Source organism: Rhinoderma darwinii, chromosome 3 (assembly GCF_050947455.1).
Source record: "Rhinoderma darwinii isolate aRhiDar2 chromosome 3, aRhiDar2.hap1, whole genome shotgun sequence".
NCBI classification, from domain to species: Eukaryota; Metazoa; Chordata; class Amphibia; order Anura; family Rhinodermatidae; genus Rhinoderma; species Rhinoderma darwinii.
Window position 1 is genome coordinate 19,141,264 of NC_134689.1, and position 22,518 is coordinate 19,163,781.

Consider the following 22,518-nt stretch of genomic DNA (forward strand, 5'->3'; position numbering starts at 1 on the left):
ACATGGGAAGTGATGAAAATGTTTAAAGGCTTTGTTCACAGTTGCGTTTAGAGCTTCCGTTGGGGGTTTTACCAGTAAACAGCACTTGCATGTTTTTCCCATGTTTGCGTGGGCGATTTGCCTGTTTTTCCTACACCAAAAACATGCGAACGCTAATTGGCCCTTGTAGGTGTCTGAGATAGGGCAGTTATATTATGACCTAAATCAAAATAATTGATCATGAAACCGATTTCGATTAGCTATTTAAGCCACACCCCTTTTTGCATGTTACGCCATTGAATATTTATCCCTCGAGCCTGCTAATGTATAGAATATAACCCGACACTGCCCCAACAGTATAATGCCCACATAGCTGCCACACACACACACGTCATAATGCCCCTATAACGCCCATTGACTAAGTTTCCATCATAGCTTACACCATAAATGAAAGCCATGACTTCAGTGTGACATCTGCTGTAATATAGAAAAAAAAATTATATATAAACACATACACAATCTCTATTCTATATACACGCGAAACGTAAAGCTCAGAGACAAATGTATTTAGGCACAAAGTTTATTTTTTTTCTCTCACCATAATTCACAGTTTAGGTGGACGACTAAATATCTGAAAGGTAGGTATAGAATACACAGGAGTAGAATAGAAAGAGGAAAAAAAAAAAAAAGGGGGAGAGAAGATTACAGAAAATTGCAGTTAGCGCAGAATTCTTACATTTAGGATCTGCGTGGCAATTATCTCTCCAAAGACATAGCACACAAATATACTCTACATAGAAAATAAGCTTCTTGCAATGTATAAAAATATTTCAACTACCACTTTTGGAATCCTGTTCAAGGGGGAAATTAATCAAAACAAATGCACCTTAAAAAGGGAGTGTCAACCCTGTGCAAACACAGAAGCGACAGATTTAAAACCATAGCTTTATATAATAGACTCTAAAAGTGATGATGGTCGCAGAATCCGCATTTATGTTGTGTACCTGACGGTATTCTATAAGGCACTAAAGAGAAGTGGGAGGAAAAATTAACCTGGAACCTATATGGTGACAACCAATAAATTAAACGGTCTACCCTCATGCGAATGAAGGGAGGGGATACGCACAATGTTGTCACATGTACAACTACCAAAGCACAAAAGAATAATCCAAAATTATTGTGATACAAACACGTTCTTCGGAGGTGGGGGGGGAGGCGGGGGGCTGGGGAAAAAAAAAAAAAAAAAACAGGAACCGGCTGAAATTTTTGGACACAAATTAAAAAAAAACAAAAACATATATACACACACAATAAAAAACAAAGGAATAACAATGTAGCTGAGTTTACTTGAACCTTTCAAGGCCGCCATCAAATGAAAAATTGCATTGATATATTAAAGGTGTGTGGATCTTCAGGTGCATGGCCAGAAGGTAAAATAATAACACTACTATAAGTACCGGGCTGCAAATCTATGTGCTGTGAATTTACATATACCAAAAAAAAAAAAATGGAAACACATGATTTGGTGTAATAAAATGTAACATTTGCACTGCAGTGTCAATGAACCCTTTAGTCCGTGTTCACTGTACGACTGCTGCGATCCCCTTCTGCTTGCTCGATGGACCGCACCGACGCTACAGAAAGGGTCTTACGTGGTGTGCTCTTTGCTCGAGCCGTTCTGCAGCCGACAAATCCCTGCTGGGTCAGTTCTCATAGAAAAGAAAAATATATATAAATATTGGCTCAGTCAGATTTGTCCTTCTTCTTGCCAGACACTTTACTGGAGACAACAGACCCGACGGCGGCAACGCTCCCAGTGACTACCGACACGCCACCTTTCACAATGCCGACCCCTATGCTAGGCACCGACGTGACTGCTGTTTTTGTCACTTCAAAACTCTTGCCTCCGATCCATGCGACTCCACCAATGGTAGCACCGACGGCGCCTTTGGTCATGCTGAAGATGCCTCCCGTTACACGAGAGAACATGCCAGGCTGGGTTTGAGGGTGGTCTTTAACGGTGGCTGAAAAAAATTTAATAAAATCTTTAGTCTCTCTTTATCATGAGCAGTCCCTTATAGCTTGTCTGATCCAAGCTCGAATATAAAACGTTCAAATGCCGACACCCGGATAATATTTATAGGCGATTATATTAAACGGACTGCCAGAACACGTTGGGAGTTATAGTTTCTCTACAGCTGGGGAGCCACAGGTCGGACACCCCTGCTCTACACGATACATATGAAATCGGGCATCTCATTCATTTCTAGATGTCAATTTATTTTCTTCTTACCACGTGATTTCTAGTAAAATAATTCTAAGGCAACATAATGGCATTATGAATAAGAACAACCATTCACATTACAACTTATATTTTCCCATAGCAATTCACTGAATATAAAAAAAAAAAAGTAATAACCAAATTCCATCTGTTAATAGATAAGCGGAGGAGGAGGAGGAGGGCGTCTCTCACCCTGAATTAACAATACACAAATATGACTGTAAAGCCCCCCAGAGAGAGGTACCCTACATTATAGTCTGTTCTGTGAAGACCGTCAGGCATCCCTCCCCAGACCGTGCACTAGGCATAATGTAACCTGGAGGGCTCCCGTAATGATTAGAGAAGGGGAGGGGGCTCATATGTAATGGCAGCGGAGGATTAGACCATAGGACAGTTCAACACCGTTCTAGCTGCTGCTCAGCATTCGAGTCTTTAATATGCATGGATTCCCAGCTCCATGGCTCCTTTCAAAACCCAGTCCCTAGTGAATGGTCCAGTCCCTAAGAAGTCCATTGACACACAAGTGAAGTCTAGGACACCATAGAGCCACGGAACAATTGCAAACATCACGATTACTTTGGACTTGCAATGGTGCACTGGACGAGCAGGTCCACTGGAAAGTACTGACCGTGGCACTTGGATCAACTACTGCAAATCTTTTGTATTGCAATGAAAAACATAATACAAAACTTGCATCACACAACTTAAAGAGTAACTTTCAAAAATGTCATAAAGACATATCAGAAGTTTGATCGGTGGGGGTCTGGGTGCGGAGACCACCAAAGTCGCTGAAACAGAGGTGCAGTGCTCCGCATCTTCAGCTGTGATCGGCGCTCCTTGTACGGGATCATAAACTTTCTATGAGCCGACTTCAGCCTAACAAGGAGCGCCGATCCCAGCCGAAGATGCAGGGACCTCGGCTGCACCTTCATTCAGCGACAGTGGGGGTTTCAGCACTCGGAGCCCACCAGTGAAAAAGTCTGATAAAAAAGTCTCTTAAAAAAAAAAGGGAAGTTACTCTTTAAAGTAAAACTCAGACTATGAATATAATTTCAGTTGTAGGTGCAAATTTAATTACAGATTGATTTAATACTACATCAGTGGGATATATATCCCCTCTGCCTCCCTTCACACAGCCATGAACTATAAAATTCTATCGGCCTGCAGTCACCACCAGGGGGAGCTTACTGAAGACAGACAGACAGACAGACAGACATATATTTTATAATATATCGAAGGTCACCATAAGAAAAACGATGGGAACGTGAAGTACAAAGATAAACATCCAATTCCAGCTCTTCCCTTTACACTCAGTCCCTGCTGTGACTATCACATTTTGCAGATTTCTAAACTCCTGGTAACATCAAAGTGATGTGTAGATGGAGAGCGCCGGCTGCTCCTCTTACTGCGCCAATCTTCCTTAGCTCATCGCTTGTCTCGAGCTCTTCCCACAAACTCATCTTCTGTTCAATCACCACCATCTCAGAACCTGCCTTGCTTAACATCTGTGGGCAGAACGCACCATTCCTCAAAGTAGGTCTGCATCTGTCACATCAATAATACAGACGACACACTGCGCTGATCTGATACGGACCAGGTCTGACAGAAGCCGTCATGTGCATCAGCTCCACCATTAAAAACACAGATGTCAAAAACGGTTTGATTATTGAGAGGTGTAGTACACCGAGACAGCTCTGCTATGCGACATTGTCACTGCATACTAACCTCAATTCCTGGGGAACCTTGCAGTAAAGTAAAAACTGACTTAAAGGGGAAGTCTACTTTAAAAAGGGCCATTCATCCTAGAAAGCTTAGACCTAGATTTCTGTCATATGTAACACGATGTTGTGGAGAGAAGGTCACTAGACTCCATCCATGAAAAGTGGGAGTTGTATCGTAGACGTCCAGTGATATAAACCTCTAATTGCCGCTGAAGAATTTTTGTCTTTCTATAGAAAGCCGGGCTCCTAGCATCATAGTCATCCATGCTGCTGTGAGTCCCTGCCTCCCCGCGGGAATACTGTCCTGTACGGAAAACATCGATTACACTATGGGACAGTATTCCCGCGGGGAGGCAGTGACTCACAGCAGCATGGATGACTGATGCTGGGAGCTCGGCTTTCTGAACTATGTTGGATCTAGGAAAAGCGGGCGACATACGGTCTGTATCTCACGCACCGAACACAGCCATGTGAATTAACCACATCATTTCCCTCACACATTAACCCAATGGTGCCCATTATAGTAAGTGATCCCATCAAGTACCTTGCTCACAGTTGTAATGGGCAACATTGGGTTAATGTGTGAGGTACATGACGGGGTTAATTACCATTAATGTGAGGCATATAGAGGTAGTAAATTCATAACACAAAAGACAGTAGATGTGATCCAGCGCAGGGAGAAATAAGTCCAATTTCCAGGTAAGTTAAAATGGAAACTCGTTCCAATTTTATTGATATGACGTAAAAAACACCAGGAGACTTGGCTCCTGCAGAGGAAAGGTGAATGAATGGAGAAAAGGTAGGTGTGTGGAGCCTACGCGTTTCAGACGATCTCCTCGTCCTTAATCATGGCTGAAGAATAAGTGATTTGACTGTTGGGGTGAGAACTTATATCCGGTTTGATACAGGTGTATTAAATTGCGGTTCAGGAGACTGGAGGTGGAACGCAACCGCGTGACCAGTCTCTCGTCGTGTCCTATCCTCCGTCAAACCCAGATATCTGTGACTCACAGCACCAGGACCCGGGATGAAATCGTGGTAAGTATATATGTGGCTATCTTATATATTTATTAATAGCAATCAGCTACGTCTATTTTGATCTTTGAAAAACGGGAGGGTTACGACGTAAATATAAAAGGAACAAAATTATATGTATGTTTGGACTCGACCGGATATAAGCTCTAGAAGACAAACAGTTGTAATGGGCAACATTGGGTTAATGTGTGAGGTACATGACGGGGTTAATTACCATTAATGTGAGGCATATAGAGGTAGTAAATTCATAACACTGTGCCTCATTAATGATAAGTGACTTCATTTCCCTCCCATAATGGCAGCATTGGGGGGTTAATGTGGGTCACATTAACCCCAATGTTCCTCAAAGCTGGCTGCAAAAAATACTAGTGCCTTTATTTAAGTCTTTTACTCTGCTCTCACACCTGCCTGGGACTGGTCTGTCACTGTACACTGCAGCGCGAGCGACACAGGAACGACATCAGGAAGCCTGTACACGCGCCATGTTCTCTTCATTTATTTCAATACTAAGCTGTGCGGCCACACAGCTTAGTATCGAAATACATACATTGACGGTATTGAACAGTTTCAGGGGTGCACGGTATCGAAATTTCGATGCATTGTGCATCCCTAGTTGGAGCTCACCTAGATTTTATTTTTAATGGAATCCATGAGAAAAACCTGTGTATAATTGGAGGCACGCAGGAGTAGAAAATTTATGCATGGGGCCTTACCTGCCTAGCTATGCATAGGAGAAGCAGCTACTACCTTCCTCCCTTATTGATGCCATTAACTAATAAACTACAAGTCCCAGCATACTCTACAAATAACTAACAAATAAGGAAATAAACGACTAGTAACTCAAAACACACAAAAAACAAAACACCTACAAAACACATATACTGTATGTGTTATAAATTCAGATCCCTGCAAAATGAGAGATGAGGGTTATTATACTGCCAAGAAAAGTTGAGAAAATTCTCTTTGCAAGGCCAAGTGACAGAAAAAGAAGCTCCATGAGAGCCAATATTGCTGTCAGACAGCTACTTCCTGTCCTAGAAACTATAAGTAACAGAAGCTTGGGGTAGAAATAGCTGAGCTGACAAGACAAAGATCTGCCAAGTACTACTTCTCATAGGCAACACAGTAGTACCAACACAATGCACATGTAGGACATTTCAGAGACACCATGGTTGGACTGTACCCCTGGTTGCACCCCAAGTATCCCATGATTGAACCCTGTACAGGCTATTGGGGCTGCAGAAAAAAAACACAGGTTACCGGAAAGCCCCAGCAAGACAAGTTATTTTTGGAATTAAATCAATTATTTATATATTCAATTTGTAATTTCTGACAACGTGATATATTTCTCATCATCTGAATCATCAGGTAACATTGTGCAGTCCACGTACAGGAAAACACCCAGTGATGCAGCCAATGGCACTGCAGAGCACTGGAAATTACAGCGCCCAGAATAGCCCTGTCACCAGGATTGCCATCACACCTGATATTGTATCTGTACAAGCCACAAATGCCGGGGAATGGAATGATTTGCCGCTTCTATAAACACAGATTATTTTCATACACCAGACATGTAACATTAGGTCAGACGGTCAAGTATTTAGTCATAAGACCAGCATGTGGTGGACGCGGTCAGGACAAACAAACAGGTGAGATTTTGCAATGCCCAATGGATAAGCCATGACAGTCCAGGTTAACCCCTACAAAGATAGACTATGAGGACATAATACAAACACTGATCTTGAGGTGTCTATACAGACAGGGGCATGTGAGCAAACACGGTCTCTTTACATTACAAGGTAGGACCACATCTAGCGCTTGCTCCATTTAATCCTAAGGCCTCATGCACACGACCGTAAAAACACCCGCTATTGCGGGTCGTAATTACGACCCGAAATAACGGGCCCATAGACTTCTGTTAGCCACGGGTACCTTCCCGTTTTCTCACGGGAAGGTGCCCGTGCCGTTAAAAAGATAGAACATGTTCTATTTTTTTATTTTACGGGCCGTGATACTATACTTTATAATGGGAGCACGGCTCGGAAAAACGGCCGGCTGCCCCTTGCCTGGTCGTGTGCATGAGGCCTAAACCCTTATTCACATGACAGGGTTTCCCGGCCGGGTGATGGCCGTTCATAAATCTATGAAATCTAAGAAGTCTATGGAGCCGGGTAATACACGGCCATCACCGGAATGTGTCCCGAGCGATGGCCGTCTCTACCATCGCTCGCTCTCCTCCTCACAGCGCAGAGTGCATGTGAGGAGGAGGAGTTTATGCCATTCAGAAGCGTTGTATGCTGGAGGTAACAATGTGGGGGTGCTGTATACAGGGGTACTGTACAGCAGGTGGAAGGGGGCGCTGCGCTGGCTCTCTTCCCCTGCTTGTTTTAAAAGCGCCCTGGCACGGCGAATCAGAAGCCACCTTTCCGCTAGGGCGCTTCTTCAGGCATCGCTACCACTATAGCAGCCATAGCGGCGACATCTCCCATGGCCGATGGCGCCGCTAGCCGCTGCTGCTACAGCGACGTCCCTGCTCTATGTGCTATCCCCACTTTAGCTCCCTGAAGGAGCGGAATCCCAGTGTGTTTGGAGATTCCGCTCCTGGACAGAGCGCTTGATGTCTCCGTCCATATATGGACAGTGACATCAGGGGAAACTCCTGAAGCGGAATCCCTGAACACTCTGACTGGGGACTCCACACCAGGAGAAGCCAGTAACGTTCAGTGTCCATAAATGGACACAGACGACAGGGGCTTTTCCTGAAGTGGAATCACCGGCCACATGGGGATTCCACTTCAAGAGTTGCCCCTGATGTCACTGTCCAGATATTGACAGACATCAAACGCTCTGTCCAGGGGGACATACTAAAGAATGAAGAAAAATAATGAAGTAAAAGAATGAACATTATTACTAATGTGAAGATTATCTAAAAAAAAGGGCATCATGATTTTTTATGCTTGGTATACATGGCATGAACAGATTTCCTTCGGAGGTAATGAGGAAATAAACACAATTCCATATAAACAGACTTTTTGGAAATTTCTGTGCTTGATAAACCTGGAATGAACAGGATCTATGTTTAGTTTAATTAGGCATCTGTTTCTATGGAATATGTGTTCATTCCACTATAAACTACACGTAGATCCTGTTCATTCCAGGTCTATGAAGCACAGGAATTTCCAAAAACGTCTGTGTATATGAAATTTGTGTTTATTTCCTCATTTCCAATTGCTGTCCAAATTGCCGAGAAATCAGCAGCACACGGTTCAACGGTTGTGAGGACATGTTAGCAACTCAAAAACAGTAGGGAAAAAGCCTGAAACCAATGAAATGAAGCTGAGGGATCAGACAAAGCTCTCCATACTCTGTAAGCAAATGAAAAAGGTTGACTGGCAATCATGTGACCTTACTGGGTGTGTTTATAGTGGGTTGACTCAAAAAAAACAATTGACAAATGAAATTCATTAGATTTAAAACCGGATGCAAAACGGGTCAAAAAAAATCGGCCGTTAAAAACGGCAACACGGCCCGGAAAGGGAAGTAAAACGGATCCAAACCGGCCGGGAAAAATCGTCCCAAAACGCCCGATTTTATCGGCCGACACTCTGACCCTGTCCTGTGAATGAGGTGTAAATGTTGAAAGCGGACCAAGTCCGCCTGCATTGGTTATTTTAAATTTCAATGTCCCCGATTCTTTGTACCCATAGGAAATAAGACGCTGCCAGGTGTCTGACGCTGAGGCTTATTCCCCTACCCCATTAGAATAAACATCCACGCTTAAAAAGGGGTTGTCGCACCACAGACAACCACTAAAATATAAGGGTATGTTCACACACGGAGTCAAAAACGTCTGAAAATACAGAGCTGTTATTCAAGGGAAAACAGCTTCTGATTTTCAGATTTTTTTTTAAGCGACTCATGATTTTCACTGCGTTTTTCAATAAAGTCTATGAAAAACCAGCTCCAAAGACATCCCAAGAAGTGTCCTGCACTTTTTCATGGCCGTTTTGTAAAAAAACATTCCATCGGAACAGAAGGCCGTTTTTCCCATTGATTTCAATGGGCAGATGTTTGGAGGCATTCTGCTTACGATTTTTCGGCCGTTTTTTGGGCCGAAAATAGCCCGTGTGAAAATACCCTAAGAGTCACAGCGGAGATCAGCTAATCCATGTGGATACGCCTCATAAGACCCAGGCAATAATCAGCTAAAGTTGCCACTCATTTTCCCGGCAGCGGCCACTGCGGGGGAAATTTAGTACTTCATTTAACACATAGAAGGACGAGGTCGACCAGATCAGCGCCATAAGCTTTGCCTCATGGTGGTCCCGATTAAAGGCCCCCCTCTATCCCCTCTTTCCACATGCAAAGAGGTTGTCAAGGGGAAGACAACTGGGATAAGTGAATGGTCAATTAAAAAGGGTTGTCCCACCACAACAACAGATCACCTATCCACAGGATAGGTATTAAGTGTTTGACCACTAGGGGGGGTCTGGGAGCTGGGAACCCCACCGATCAAGAGAACGGGGTCCAGAGTCCCCAAGGAGCAGCGGTTGTGCATGAGCGCTGTCGCTCTATTCATTCTTTGAGAGAGTGCTGGAGACAGTGAAGTGCAGCGCTCCTCAATCTCCGGCAGCCCGACAGAGAATGAATAGAGCGACAGCGCTCATGCAGGACCGCCGCTCCATTCGTTTAGGGGATACGAGACCCCCGTTCTCTTGATCAGTGAGGGTCCCAGAAATCAAACCCTTGATGGTGGATAACCCCTTTAAGCAATTTCCTCTCATTTGGAGTCATTTTAGACTTCTGGCAATCTAGATGTAAATGAGACACCGGATATCTATCCCGCCCCTCCCCCGTGCAGGGGAGCCGGGATTACTATGGCATCTCGGGAATTCTAGGACAAAGATCCAGTTTATAAAAGAAAGTGGTTTTCCAGGGTAATATACAGCTCTATCTTGAAAACATAACATTTATCTACACTTTGATGGGAAAATGTCAATCCCTTAGAGTAAGAATGTAATTACCCTCTGGCGTCCCCTCCTGTAGATACGCAGGAACGTCGTCTTCTGGCTTTTCGGCGTGGTTCATTGTGCCTAAGAGACAGAACGTGTTTATTATAATTATGCACAAGGATAAATCACCGGGTAAAGTAGATAAAAAAATGAAAATCTGAGCAACATTATGCAAACCCTTTCAAGAAGATGTGACTAGATTGCTGCTTGAGGATCAGTGACCCCCCCCCCCCCCCAGAGACACTTACTCAACACAACCTGTGCAGATAGCAATAGCAGCGACCTGTTCACATTGCGCTTACATGTCACAGAATTTCCATATGAATCCTTGAGCCGTCCTCTTCAGTCAAATTGTTACTGGTCGTCTGCCTCTAAAACCAACATGGTTTCTATTACCACCCCCTGCCCCAGCTTTCCTAGAGTCCTGAATAACCCAACTGTCTGCTTAAGCAGCAATAAAGGAGTTGAGGGATGTATCACTTCATTACCAGATAGATTTAACATGCAGGATTCTGGGAAAGCTGGGTGATAAAATTGGAAAGCTATGTCAGCCAGACTGCCAACCAGCTTTCTCGAAAACAGTTAAGTGTAGACGATGTCATGTTTCTCGGACAGCCGGCTGCCATTAAAGCTTCCAATATGGCCAATATCCCGCTTTCCTACATGGCATCTAGATGCAAAGACCTCCCCTGCGCATGTACTGATATATAACCAGGCAGATATTTTACTCTCAAGTCCACACAAGAGACTATTTTGTGGCCACCCAGCTTTCTCAGATGCAGATATTCAAACGGTTAACAATGCATAGAGTTTGTCTCACTAGATTGGAGGTCTCACTACGTCGCTTCTTCGCTGCGAGGCCCGCCGCATACCATCCCTCATCTGGTCAAGTCAGAACCTGTTTGGTCTCGGCGTCTATTGTTATAACCAACCCCAGCATTGTCTCCCAGTCTCCAGCTCTTGGGAAATCAGGGGAAATGTAGTTCAATAGCAGAACAGGAAGAGCCAAGCAACATGTAGATCTCCACATGATCACGAAGTATAACGCCAGGGGCAGACGGAGGATGCTGGGTGTTTTACTCCCACAACGCGGTCTCACATGATCAGATGTTATTGTGCAGGATCCAAAGTGAATTTAGAACAAGACTTCATAATTATTGCCTTGTGTCATTACAGCAATTATGCAGTTCTGCATGTTGGGAAACTGGTTGTCACCCAGCTTTACTAGTGTCCTGAATGCCAGCCCTGTTCGGTAGCACAGCTATATAAAAACAGGGGCTGCGGAGATGTATTCCCTGATCCTATAGAATGTCATAACGGAGTAGATTTGCCACGCAGGAGTCTGAAAGAGCAAGGTGAAGACATCTGCAGGGGCCTTATTGTTGGTCAGCCAGCTTTCCTAGAGTCCAGAATGGCAGCCCTGCTCAGTAGCCGCGCTATATAGGGATGCAGTGTCGTATTCCCTGATCCCATAGGACGATGTGACTGATTCAGGAGTCTGGGAAAGCAAGATGAACTCCGTTTCCATAATGTAATGAGTAATATTAATATCCTGATATTCCTCTTCCCTAATAATACACCACAGCTTGTTAGTAACCGTTTAAAAATACCTCATCGCCTGCATCTAAGTGATCTAACACGCTATATTACATGGGCAAACCCAGCAAGCCTGGCTGCAGCACCCACAGCTGGCACCGCTCCGCCTCGGGCACTGTACTTTGATATCATGTTTTTAAAAGCCACAGAACAAAAGCCGTGTAGCAGGGAGGAGGCCGGCGCAGGAGGACAGCGAGGCTTTTCTTCACTCCAGTGACGTGGCAGAGACCTGATCCCAGCGCTCGCTCCGCCACACTTTACAGCAGCAACACTTCTATGTCATCTCGGGGGATGGAGAACAATTTACCTCTATCTATAGACACCATGCCAATGTCTGCCTGCCAGAAGCTCCACCCTGCCCCAAGTATTGAGGTGCTGCGGACTTAACCATTTAGTTACTGCACAAGTTTACAAGTCACTTTTCTTAGGGCATCTCAACAATTCACAACACCTGGAAACCAGCCAGATGGGGCCCAGTCCAGCAGCCAAACCGTGCCCGTCATAAAATGTTTAACCCAATACCATCTATTTAAATTGTTCCCAATCAAAGAGTCGCAGCTGATACGCGAAGAACATTTTACCCGAGTGTAAGGCTGCGTGCACACGGCTTATTTTCAGCCGTTAACTCGGGAGCAGAACGCCTCCAAACTTCTGCCCGTTGATTTCAATGGGAAAAACGGTGTTCCGTTCCGACGGGGCGTTTTTTAAGCGGCCGTTTGAAAAAAAAACAAAAAAACAAACTGCGTAAAAGAAGTGCCTGTCACTTTTTTGAGCACTTTTTCATGGACTCTGTAGAAAAACAGCCGTAAAAAACGCGAGTGGCTTAAAAAGCGGCTGAATATCAGGAGCCGTTTTCCCTTGAAAACGGCTCCGTATTTCCAGCCGTTTTTTGCTAAGCCGTGTGAACTTACCCTTAGATGACGACTGTAGCCTCGCAGCCCATAGATATACAGAGACAGACATTGTGAGAAGCAGCGATCACAGGGACAAGTGACCACAGGGCTACGGCAATCTTACACGGCACGACACAGGCCGTGTAAACGAGCGCCGATCGGCGCTTGTTTGCTCCTTTCGCTATGTATGGGGACGAGCGCTCATTACTACGATCGCTCGTCCCCATACATTTCAATGTAAAAGGGAATTTACAATGCGATATAGGGTCACCCACGATTTGCAGTAAAATGGAGGAAGACCTGCGACTCGCTCGCAAACCCAAAATTTCCCTACGAGATAAAAAGTTGCCAAGATTGCCATAATTTCGGCCTGGTCATGTGCCCCCCCTCCCCCCTCATAAGGAAACATTGAGAAATGCCGAAATTTTACAGTGGTTTGCAGACAACCACATACTGCCATGGAGCACTAACCAAAAACAAGCGTGTTGTCCTGGTCATATTAGGCCTTATTCACACCGTGCAATTTTGATGCAGTTTTTGAAGCCATAACCAGGATTGGATCGTAAAGCGAGGGGGATGTATATAGGAAAGATTATACTCGTTGTAGCTTCAAACACTGCACTGTGTGAATATACCCCAACATTGTGCTCTGCAATGATTTAGGGCCTGTTCACATCTGCGTTCGGGTTTCCGTCAGAGGAGCAGAACAAATACCGGAAGCGCAAGTTTCGTTTAACGATGGACACAACCGGAGCCTGACTGTATCCGCAGACTTTAATTCCGTCGGGGGGTCCACGGTTCTACCGGAAAGAATAGCGCATGCTGCACTTACGTTTCCGGCCAGATCTGCAACGGAGGCCCCCAACGCAGACCTGAACAGGCCAGGCCCTTAGACAGTGGCACATTGGTCTGAAATACGTATCAAAAGTCGCACGCAACTTAAAAGCGTATACTGGGTATTCCTATTTTATAAACTAATGGCATATTGTTAGGTCCGACCACCGATCCGGAGAATGAAAGGGCCCTGTTGAAGTGAACAAGGCAGGCTGCATTACCAAGCACAGCCAGGTGGCCGGGAGTGGCGCTGTGCAAATAGACATAAGTTCTCATCCAGTCAGCCCCCCATCAGGTACAACATGGAGTAATTTTGCAGGCAGGCCTAGAAGGGGTTAAGCGTATACGTCATACAAAGTCATGATATGTGTACACACAGCACCAAAAACACATGTGCACAACACAAAGCCACAAAAGGACACGTGGGAGCAGGTACCACACAACGGAATATCACATCATATGTTCTTATTTTTCAAAAATCCTTTTGAAAAAGTCCCTCACGGACTCAGATTTAGAGAAAATCGCTATGACGATATCAGTTACGACTGAAGCCGGCGGTAACGTGGCCGTATTTTAGCATCTGTATTACGGCTGCAAAACCCGGGCCTCCTGCGGTTGTACTGAACCGGACTGACGTGAATCTATGGTGATCCAAGTCCGGTCCAGCAGGACCCTAGTGCGCCATGTTTTACCACGGTTTTGCATCGCAGATATTAACGGCGCAGTTTTTACAGGTGAAACGTTTTTGATGTGTTTTTAACCTGTAAAAACGTTGCAGCCAAAAACAGTGTCACAAAACTACAGCAAATCGCATAGGACTTCACCACACGTGGCCCATACCGCAATGTGTGAACACAGTCCGATCGCAATGTCTGAATCCACGTCACATGACCACCAGTTGTTATGGCGACCAGCTCAGTATTCGGCCGATAATTCACCATCTGGGCAATGCAAACAGAGCGGATATTTACGGGTAAATATCGCCGTCTACATCTAGCGGGTTTCCATTTGTACAATGATCGACGCCAGCGTTATCACACGGTCATTCTGCGGAGATATTTTCAATCTTCCATGGAAAATTGTTGGAACCGTGCGAGATCATTGTACAACGGCCAGGACGGTGGCGATAACTACCAACCAAGCCATAGCGACCGTCTCCTTACCGCTGACACACATAACGGGGCGAATAATCGCCAATCTATAGGGTTAGGGTCAGTTTTACCCTTTAGGACCCACAATATGGGTCTGAAGCTGCTATTGCGAATAGGACCCTACATAGTCCCCTCTGCTGCCCTGAGGGCCAGTCCAGATTTACACCTGGGACACGTCACTGTTCTTGCACTGGTCCCTAACGCCCCAGGCTGTCCTCCATCACACGCGGCACGGCTCCACTCACCGGTAGACATAACGTATCCCGGAGACTCTCCAGCAGCGGCCGTATCACACACCTTCACCTCACGAAACGTGTCTCCCTCCGCCGCTACTCGTTACCTCTCTGCGCTCACACTTTACTCTGTGGCCGCTGCAGACGTGGCGCCTGACGCATCCTTCCGCTTAGCCAATAGGAGCGCTTCAAAGTGTCAACCAATCAGCTCCGAGCTCCTGCAAGTCAGTGACGTGGAACTGCCCAGATGTTTTTTCCAAACAGTTGATGTCTGGTGGCGGTGGTGGGTGAGGGGGGCAGCAGCTGCGGGCTCAGCCTCTCAGGGCAGGGTGTATGTGTGTCAGTGGGCATTTAGGAAGACATATAAAGCCTATATAAAGGTGTAACTTGAAGTTGTTGGGTCCCAATGCAAAATGTGTAACGTTGGCCCCCACCTATCCTGTGCCATATGTAATAATTGTGTGTTCTTATGTGGCAGAGGGGTCTTTGGGCCCCCTAAGACACCAGATCCCAATAGAAATAAACCCTATGGGAAAATGTATCAACTGGTGCAAGGAAAAGTGGTGCAGTTGCCCATAGCAACCAAAAAGTGTGAGCTGGAATCTGATTGGCTGCTATAGGCAATTGATCCACTTGCCCTTGCATTAGGTTTGATAAAGAGAATCTGTCACCTCTCCCGATATGTCTGTTTTAGTAATGTATTCTCTATAAAATCAAAATTCTAGAGCATTTTTCTGGTGCCATTCCTCTATTATTCCTCCTGGAAATTTACTGGGCTTTACAATTTTTCTTGTCAAATAGGGCGTGTCCCTACACAGTCTGGCACTGTCAGCCCTGATTGGATAGTACTAGACTGTGTAGGGACACACCCCCAACTGGTAACACCCAGTGTCAATGTATTCATACATTTCCAGGAGGAATAACAGAGGAACGGCCAACATTCCTAAGAAAAGATGCTCCAGAATTGTTACATTATAGAAAATACAAGTTTTTACTGAAACAGGCATGTCAGGAGAGACGACTGGTCCTCTATGAATCTGCCCCTATGGTATATAAGGGAATTGCAAGTATAATGTGTTTCTATTTTTAGACTCATTCTATATGTGAACCAGGGAGTTCATGTAATAGAGCAGGATAGTTGTCCTTGGAAACCTTCAGCAGAATACTTTGCTGTGCAGGGAAAAACAGTGAAGGGGATGCAGCTAGCGCCAAATCATCTCTGCGGCCCCTTCGTTCTTAGGGTCAGTGGGGGTCCATTTTTGAGCTCTAAATGCATAGACATATGGTAAATTATATCATTCTTTTTTCTGCAGCCACCACTAGAGGGAGCTCACTGCATACTATGTTATTATTGAGTTCAATACATAATCAATATGCAGTAAGCTCCCTCTAGTGGTGGCTGTAGGTAGCCAAAATTGCATGATTTAAATCTATGAGGCAGATTTACTAAGCCAGTCTTAGCTTTCTGCTCCGTAAGATGCGACAGATTTATTAAGAGGCGCATGCCTTTTAATAAATCTGTTGCATCTATTTACTGGCTGTGTGTCACAAATGTGGCGTCGCGGTTGTGGTTGCGCTGGTCGACCCCATCCCTCTTCCCTACCAATCGGACATAAAATAAAAACATTTACTCACTTCACCCCTCCGCTTCTCCCCCCAGATCTTCTCAGGCCGCCACATTAGCGTCACATTAGCAGGCATGCAGCACACAACGTCTAGCGTCGGAGCCGTTATGACCACGCCCCTTTTTTTCAAATGGCATGAGCAGCGCAAACGACTCAAAAGTCGCATCTTTGTGACTTTTGAGTTGTTTGTGACTTTTCTACGCCAGATAAGTGCCGTAGAAAAGCATGGAATTGATATTTTGGGAAAATGAGATGAATGAGATCCATCTACAGCCGCTGTTCCTGTTTATTGTACTTGGATGAAGCAGGCAGGAAAGTTGCAGCGGGGACACCGAGCTCAGAACACGATCCGTGCTTGACAACACTTGAGAACATTTTGTCTGCCGCAAATCAGGCGAAGCACAAAACATAAAAGACTTTATCTAAAGTCTAGTCCAGAGAACAATGAAACCTGGAAATAAATCACATCTGGAGTGTTTTCTTAGCGTTTTGGTTCTTTTTGCCACATCCGTAATACAAGACAGGCAATGAAAGGGTGGATTTCAAAAACAAACAAAAAATTGTTAGATTATAAAAAAAAAAACACTACGAAAGCTAAAAATACCAGGCAAATACGAGTTTCCGCTTGTAGTTATTCAATGGTGGGGTCTTTTAGACCCCGTAACCCAGACATTTTTTTGGGCTCAAGGACCAGGCACATTTTTTTTCACCAGATTTTATTACTTTTTTTTGTGTCGACGCAGCTAAACGAGGCCTTGAATGAGGACAAGTTGTACTTTATATTCATACCACTTTGGGGTACTTATACATTAGGCTGGGTTCACACACCCTATTTATGGACGTAATTCGGGCGTTTTAGCCCCGAATTACGTCCGAAAATACGGCTCCAAAGCGGCAGCAAACATCTGCCCATTCATTTGAATGGGCTTTACGATGTTCTGTGCCGACGGTCATTTTTTATATACGCGCCGCTGTCAAAAGGCGGGGCGTAAGAAAGACGCCCGCGTCAAAGAAGTGCCTGTCACTTCTTGAGACGTAATTGGAGCCGTTTTCCATTGACTCCATGGTAAAACAGCTCCAATTACGTCCGTAATGGACGCAGCGAAAAACGCCTGCACATGCCATTACGGCTGAAATTCCGGAGCTGTTTTCTCCTGAAAACAGCTCCGTGATTTCAGCCGTAACAGACGCTGCCGTGTGAACATACCCTCAGTGTGTAACTTTTATGAATTACATTTCTGGGTTACATGTGGGGGTTATTTTATGTTTTTTGTATTTAAAGAGGCTGTGTCACCAGATTTTGCAGCCCCTATCTGCTATTGTAGCAGATCGGCGCTGCAATGTAGATTACAGTAACGTTTTTATTTTTAAAAAACGAGCATTTTTGGCCAAGTTATGACCATTTTTGTATTTATGCAAATGAGGCTTGCAAAAGTCCAACTGGGCGTGTTTAAAAGTAAAAGTCCAAGTGGGCGTGTATTATGTGCGTACATCGGGGCGTGTTTACTACTTTTACTAGCTGTGCGTTCTGAAGAGAAGTATCATCCACTTCTCTTCAGAACGCCCAGCTTCTGGCAGTGCAGACACAGCGTGTTCTCGAGAGATCACGCTGTGACGTCACTTCCTGCCCCAGGTCCTGCATCGTGTCGGCCACATCGGCACCAGAGGCTACAGTTGATTCTGCAGCAGCATCAGCGTTTGCAGGTAAGTAGCTACATCGATTTACCTGCAAACGCCGATGCTGCTGCAGAATCATCTGTAGCCTCTGGTGCCGATGTGTCCTCGCTCGTCTGACACGATGCAGGACCTGTGAGTGACGTCACAGCGTGATCTGCCAGAAGCTGGGCGTTCTGAAGAGAAGTGGATGATACTTCTCATCAGAACGCCCAGCTAGTAAAAGTAGTAAACACGCCCCGATGTACGCACATAATACACGCCCAGTTGTACTTTTACTTTAAACACGCCCAGTTGTACTTTTGCAAGCCTCATTTGCATAAATACAAAAATGGTCGTAACTTGGCCAAAAATGCTCGTTTTTTAAAAATAAAAACGTTACTGTAATCTACATTGCAGCGCCGATCTGCTGCAATAGCAGATAGGGGCTGCAAAATCTGGTGACAGAGCCTCTTTAATGAACTAAAATATATGTTTATTTTTATTATTTTTAAAAAAGTTTTATTTGTTTTTTAACATTGTAAGGCCTCCTGCCCACTTCAGTTTTTTTCATCAGGGTGCTATCCGTTGTTTTAACTAATAACACTCCTGATAACTTTCCTTTGTTTTTTACGGCAGAAAATGGTGCGGATTTTGCGGCGTTTTTCTCAATGTTGGGAGACGGCGACATCTCCTCTGAAAAACGCAGCAATAAAGTCCACTTTCCGCAGCAGGAATTGACATGCTGCAGTACCAAAAATACGCACCGCATGTCAATTTCTGGTCGGAAAATTTACGCAGCGTGTGGATGAGATTTGTTAAATCTCACCCAATTGCTGCTACTGTATTCTGCTGCGTATTTTCCTTCCACAATTGTGGACGGAAAATACGCAGCAAATTAGTTACGTGTGGACAAGCCCTAAAAGTTACAGAGTGGGATCGACAAGTGCTGAGGCGCATAGTGCATAAAAATCACCACCGCTACTGACTCAATAACTGCAATGTCCAAACCTCCTCTGGCATTAACATCCACACAAAACCTGTGCCCCGGGAGCTTCATGGCATGGCTGAGCAGCTGCATGCCAGCCTTACATCACCAAGCACAATGCCAAGCGTCGGATGGAGTGGTGTAAAGCCGCCGCCACTGGACTCTGGAGCAGTGGAAACGTGTTCCGTGGAGTGATGAATCACGCTTCTCTATCACAGTATGATGGCGGAGTCTGGGTTTGGCGAATGCCAGGAGAACGTTACCTGCCTGACTGCATTGTGCCAACTGTAATGTTTTGTGCAGGAGGGATAATGCTATGGGGTTGTTTTTCAGGGATTGGCCTAGGCGACAGGCGTATCTAGCGGGGGGCAGTGGCCCTGGGGCCACTGAGATGGTGGGACCGAGGGGTGGGCTTGGTTGGTCCCCCAGCGATGGCATGTCCCGGTTTCAACTGTATCTACACCCTCAGGACGCAGATATAGTTAAATTCAATAGTGGAGCAGGGAGCCTTCAGCTCTGTGCTCCAGCATTCACTGTGTACTTCATCACGCCTGTCTGCGCTGAACCACACAGAGCACAGACCGGAGGAGGAGAAGGAGAAGGATATCCTCCACTCGTCGTGGGAATGGAGCTAGGTGAGTATTTATTTTCATTTTTTATTAGGCACTGTGGGGGCAGCTGTGGGGCATTATACTGGCTGTCGGGCAGCTGTGGGGCATTATACTGGCTGTGGGGCATTATACTGGCTATGGGGGCATTGTACTGGATGTGGGGGCAACTTTGAGCGCATTAAACTGTGTGGGGCAGCTATGGGGACATTATACTGTGTGGGGGCACTACAGGGGCATTATACTGTGTGGAGGCACTACAGGGGCATTATAGAGTGGGGGCACTATAGGGGGCATTATACTGTGAGTGGGAGGCACTATAGGGGCATTATACTGTGTGGGGGGAACTATAGGGGCATTATATTGTGTGTGGGGGCCCTATGGGGGCATTATATTATGTGGGGGCCACTAAGGGTCCATTATACTGTGAATGGGTGATACGTGAACAGCGTGGCTGCTATATATGTAAAAACATGTATACTTTTGACATTTTTTAAGGAGGTCCACGGCTACAAATATGTTTGGCACTCCCATTCCTAGAGAAATAAAGAATAGCTTAAAAAAATCAGCTATCCATTACCCAAATAATACCGTCATACAATGTTGAGATAATACTGGAGAGGGTCCTGAGTCAATGACCTTTTCCCCCTCTCTGTGGCTCGATGAACTAGATGCCTATTGTGTGGGATGCACATAGTGAAAATGGTGGTGGAGGCCATGGTGCAATTGCCCCAATTGCCCCTAATATAATACAGAGATATACTTGGGGTAGAGTATCACATTGGGAAATGTCTGAGCTAATCCTTCTGTAAATAGATGACTATGACCTAATGTGAAAATAGACTGAAGTGATCTTATATTGCACAGTAAGCAATGAGATTTATCAAGCCCGAGTTCTTATTTCACAATACAGCCTGGCAGTGATGTGTGAACTTACAGCATCATGTAACAAAGTTCAGCCCTGTGTCATGGAGCATCGAGTCCTATCAGTATGGAATAGAAGCCAACGGAGGAAGATACAAGTTAGGGCTTGTCCACATGTAACGGAATTGCTGCGTATTTTCCGTAAGGAATTGCAGAATTGCAGATCCCGGATGTTGGCTGTATATTACAGCTGTACGTCCATGTACAGGAATGCACCGCTTTAATAGACAGACAATTATATCTATTTGCAGGGGTTAATTCTTCACAAACCTTTCTTGTTTACTTAGGATTGTCTCACAAAGGCAAACCCTTTTTCCAATGAATGGTCCATGTAATGCTTAGACATGCAAGGTCCGCCAAAGAAGCACATTCTAGCACAGAGAGAGGGCCCCCCCCCCTCCGTAATAGGGCATATGGACAGGGGCTGTCACCCAGAATGTGAACAGCCTACCCTAGGAAAATGATTAATCAGCTTTAGGCCTTATTTACACAAGCGCTGCGCATCTCGGACATGATAAACTGCGGTTTTTCACATCCGAGGTGCATCCGTGCTCAGCGCTGCGGGACGCGATGTCACGCATCCCCCATAGTTGAGAGTCTATGGAGGGATGCGTGATGCGCGAAAAGAACGGACATGTCCTATTTTCGCACGGACCCTTCACACGGTCCATTAAAACAACGGCTGTGTGAACGGCCACATTGAATTACATAGGTCCGTGGGATGGCCGCTGTTTCAACGGCCGTCCCACGGACGTTTAACACGCTGGTGTAAATAAGCCCTTAAACTGTACACAGGACAAGTAAACATTGATGGCTTATTCTGTTAGATACAGGATAGAAAACTGGAGGAACCTGCTGGTGGACAATTACTAGTCACAATCTCTGGTTGATGATATGCAATTATCTATGGTTCCCAGTAGACGGGGGAAAAGAAAAGATTGAACATAGAAGCCAGTATTCTCTACTAGGAAAACTGTTTTGGTGTCTCTGGAGAAAATGCATTTGACAGCAGTGCACAATGTCCAGTAGCTGCTGCAACAGCTGTAACAAATACATTTTGTATAAATGTATGTCCTCTTAGGCCCCATGCACACGTAAAATATGAAAAATAGGACATGCTCCATAATACCCAGCACAGTTCTACGGCACGAACACCCATCCGTAGCGATACAGAAAGGTGTCCGCAGCAAATAGAACTGAATGGGTTCGTAAAACCACGGACCATGTTACGGTCCGCGGTTTTACGGTCGTGTGCATGGGGCCTTAATGGGGAAGGGTTCTCATAAACAGACTCAAACTTTGTAATACTATATTCTTTACAGCTAAAAACAGGGCTGAATTATTGGGACATGTGCCCTGGGGCCTCCACCACCTTGAAGACCTGATTTCACCACCCACCCTCCCTGCACAGACCAGTTCTTCCAATCCACCCTGCACTTTTTTCTTCTAGTTATGCCCCTGGCAGTCACTATTTATATTGCTAGTATATACACTGCTTCCCTCTGGGACCCGCAAAAGACAGGAAATGTCGGTGCCCAAATAACTGTTTGTCGATTGCATCTAGCTGAGGAAAAGTGGGGAGGTGGCAACGCATGTATGTGTTTTTCTCTTTTGAAGTATAAGGGTATGTTCACACGCAAACGCAAAATACTTCTGAAATTACGGAGCTGTTTTCAGGCTCGCGTTTTTCGCTGCGTCTTTTACGGACGTAATTGGAGCTATTTTTCATTGGCGTCAATGAAAAACGGCTCCAAAAACGTCCCAAGAAGTGTCCTGCACTTCTTTGATGTGGGCGTATTTTTACGCGCCGTCTTTTGACAGCGACGCGTAAAATTACAGCTCGTCTGAACAGAACATCGTAAAACCCATTGCAAGCAATGGGCAGATGTTTGCAGGCGTAATGGGGCCGTCTTTTCAGGCGTAATCCGAGGAGTAAAACGCTTGAATTACGTCTGAAAATAGGTCGTGTGAACATACCCTAAGGG

The 22,518-nt window shown here is 45.2% G+C and overlaps 1 protein-coding gene across 2 annotated transcripts; it reads right to left on the reverse strand.

Annotated features, from left to right (window-relative positions):
• Positions 1–543: 543 nt before the first annotated feature.
• Positions 544–14,894, reverse strand: TMEM263 (transmembrane protein 263). 2 transcript variants are annotated; one of them, XM_075859864.1, is made up of 3 exons: positions 14,748–14,894; positions 10,041–10,109; positions 544–2,003 (listed from the first exon to the last, which is right to left on the reverse strand). In XM_075859864.1, exons 1-3 carry the CDS (start codon positions 14,755–14,757, stop codon positions 1,723–1,725), a joined length of 360 nt encoding a protein of 119 aa, XP_075715979.1. In that variant the 5' UTR covers positions 14,758–14,894; the 3' UTR covers positions 544–1,722. The 2 variants fall into 2 exon arrangements, with proteins under 2 accessions (XP_075715979.1, XP_075715980.1); XM_075859865.1 differs by lacking the exon at positions 14,748–14,894 and adding an exon at positions 14,669–14,743.
• Between the last annotated feature and the right edge of the window lie 7,624 nt (positions 14,895–22,518).

What these genes read in the sequence shown, in the direction of transcription:
- TMEM263 (XM_075859864.1), bottom strand. An exon ending in ACAGGAGGGGACGCCAGAGG is followed by an intron (nt 2,004 to 10,040) that starts GTAATTACATTC and finishes AATTTTTTTCAG; the next exon opens with CCACCGTTAAAGACCACCCT.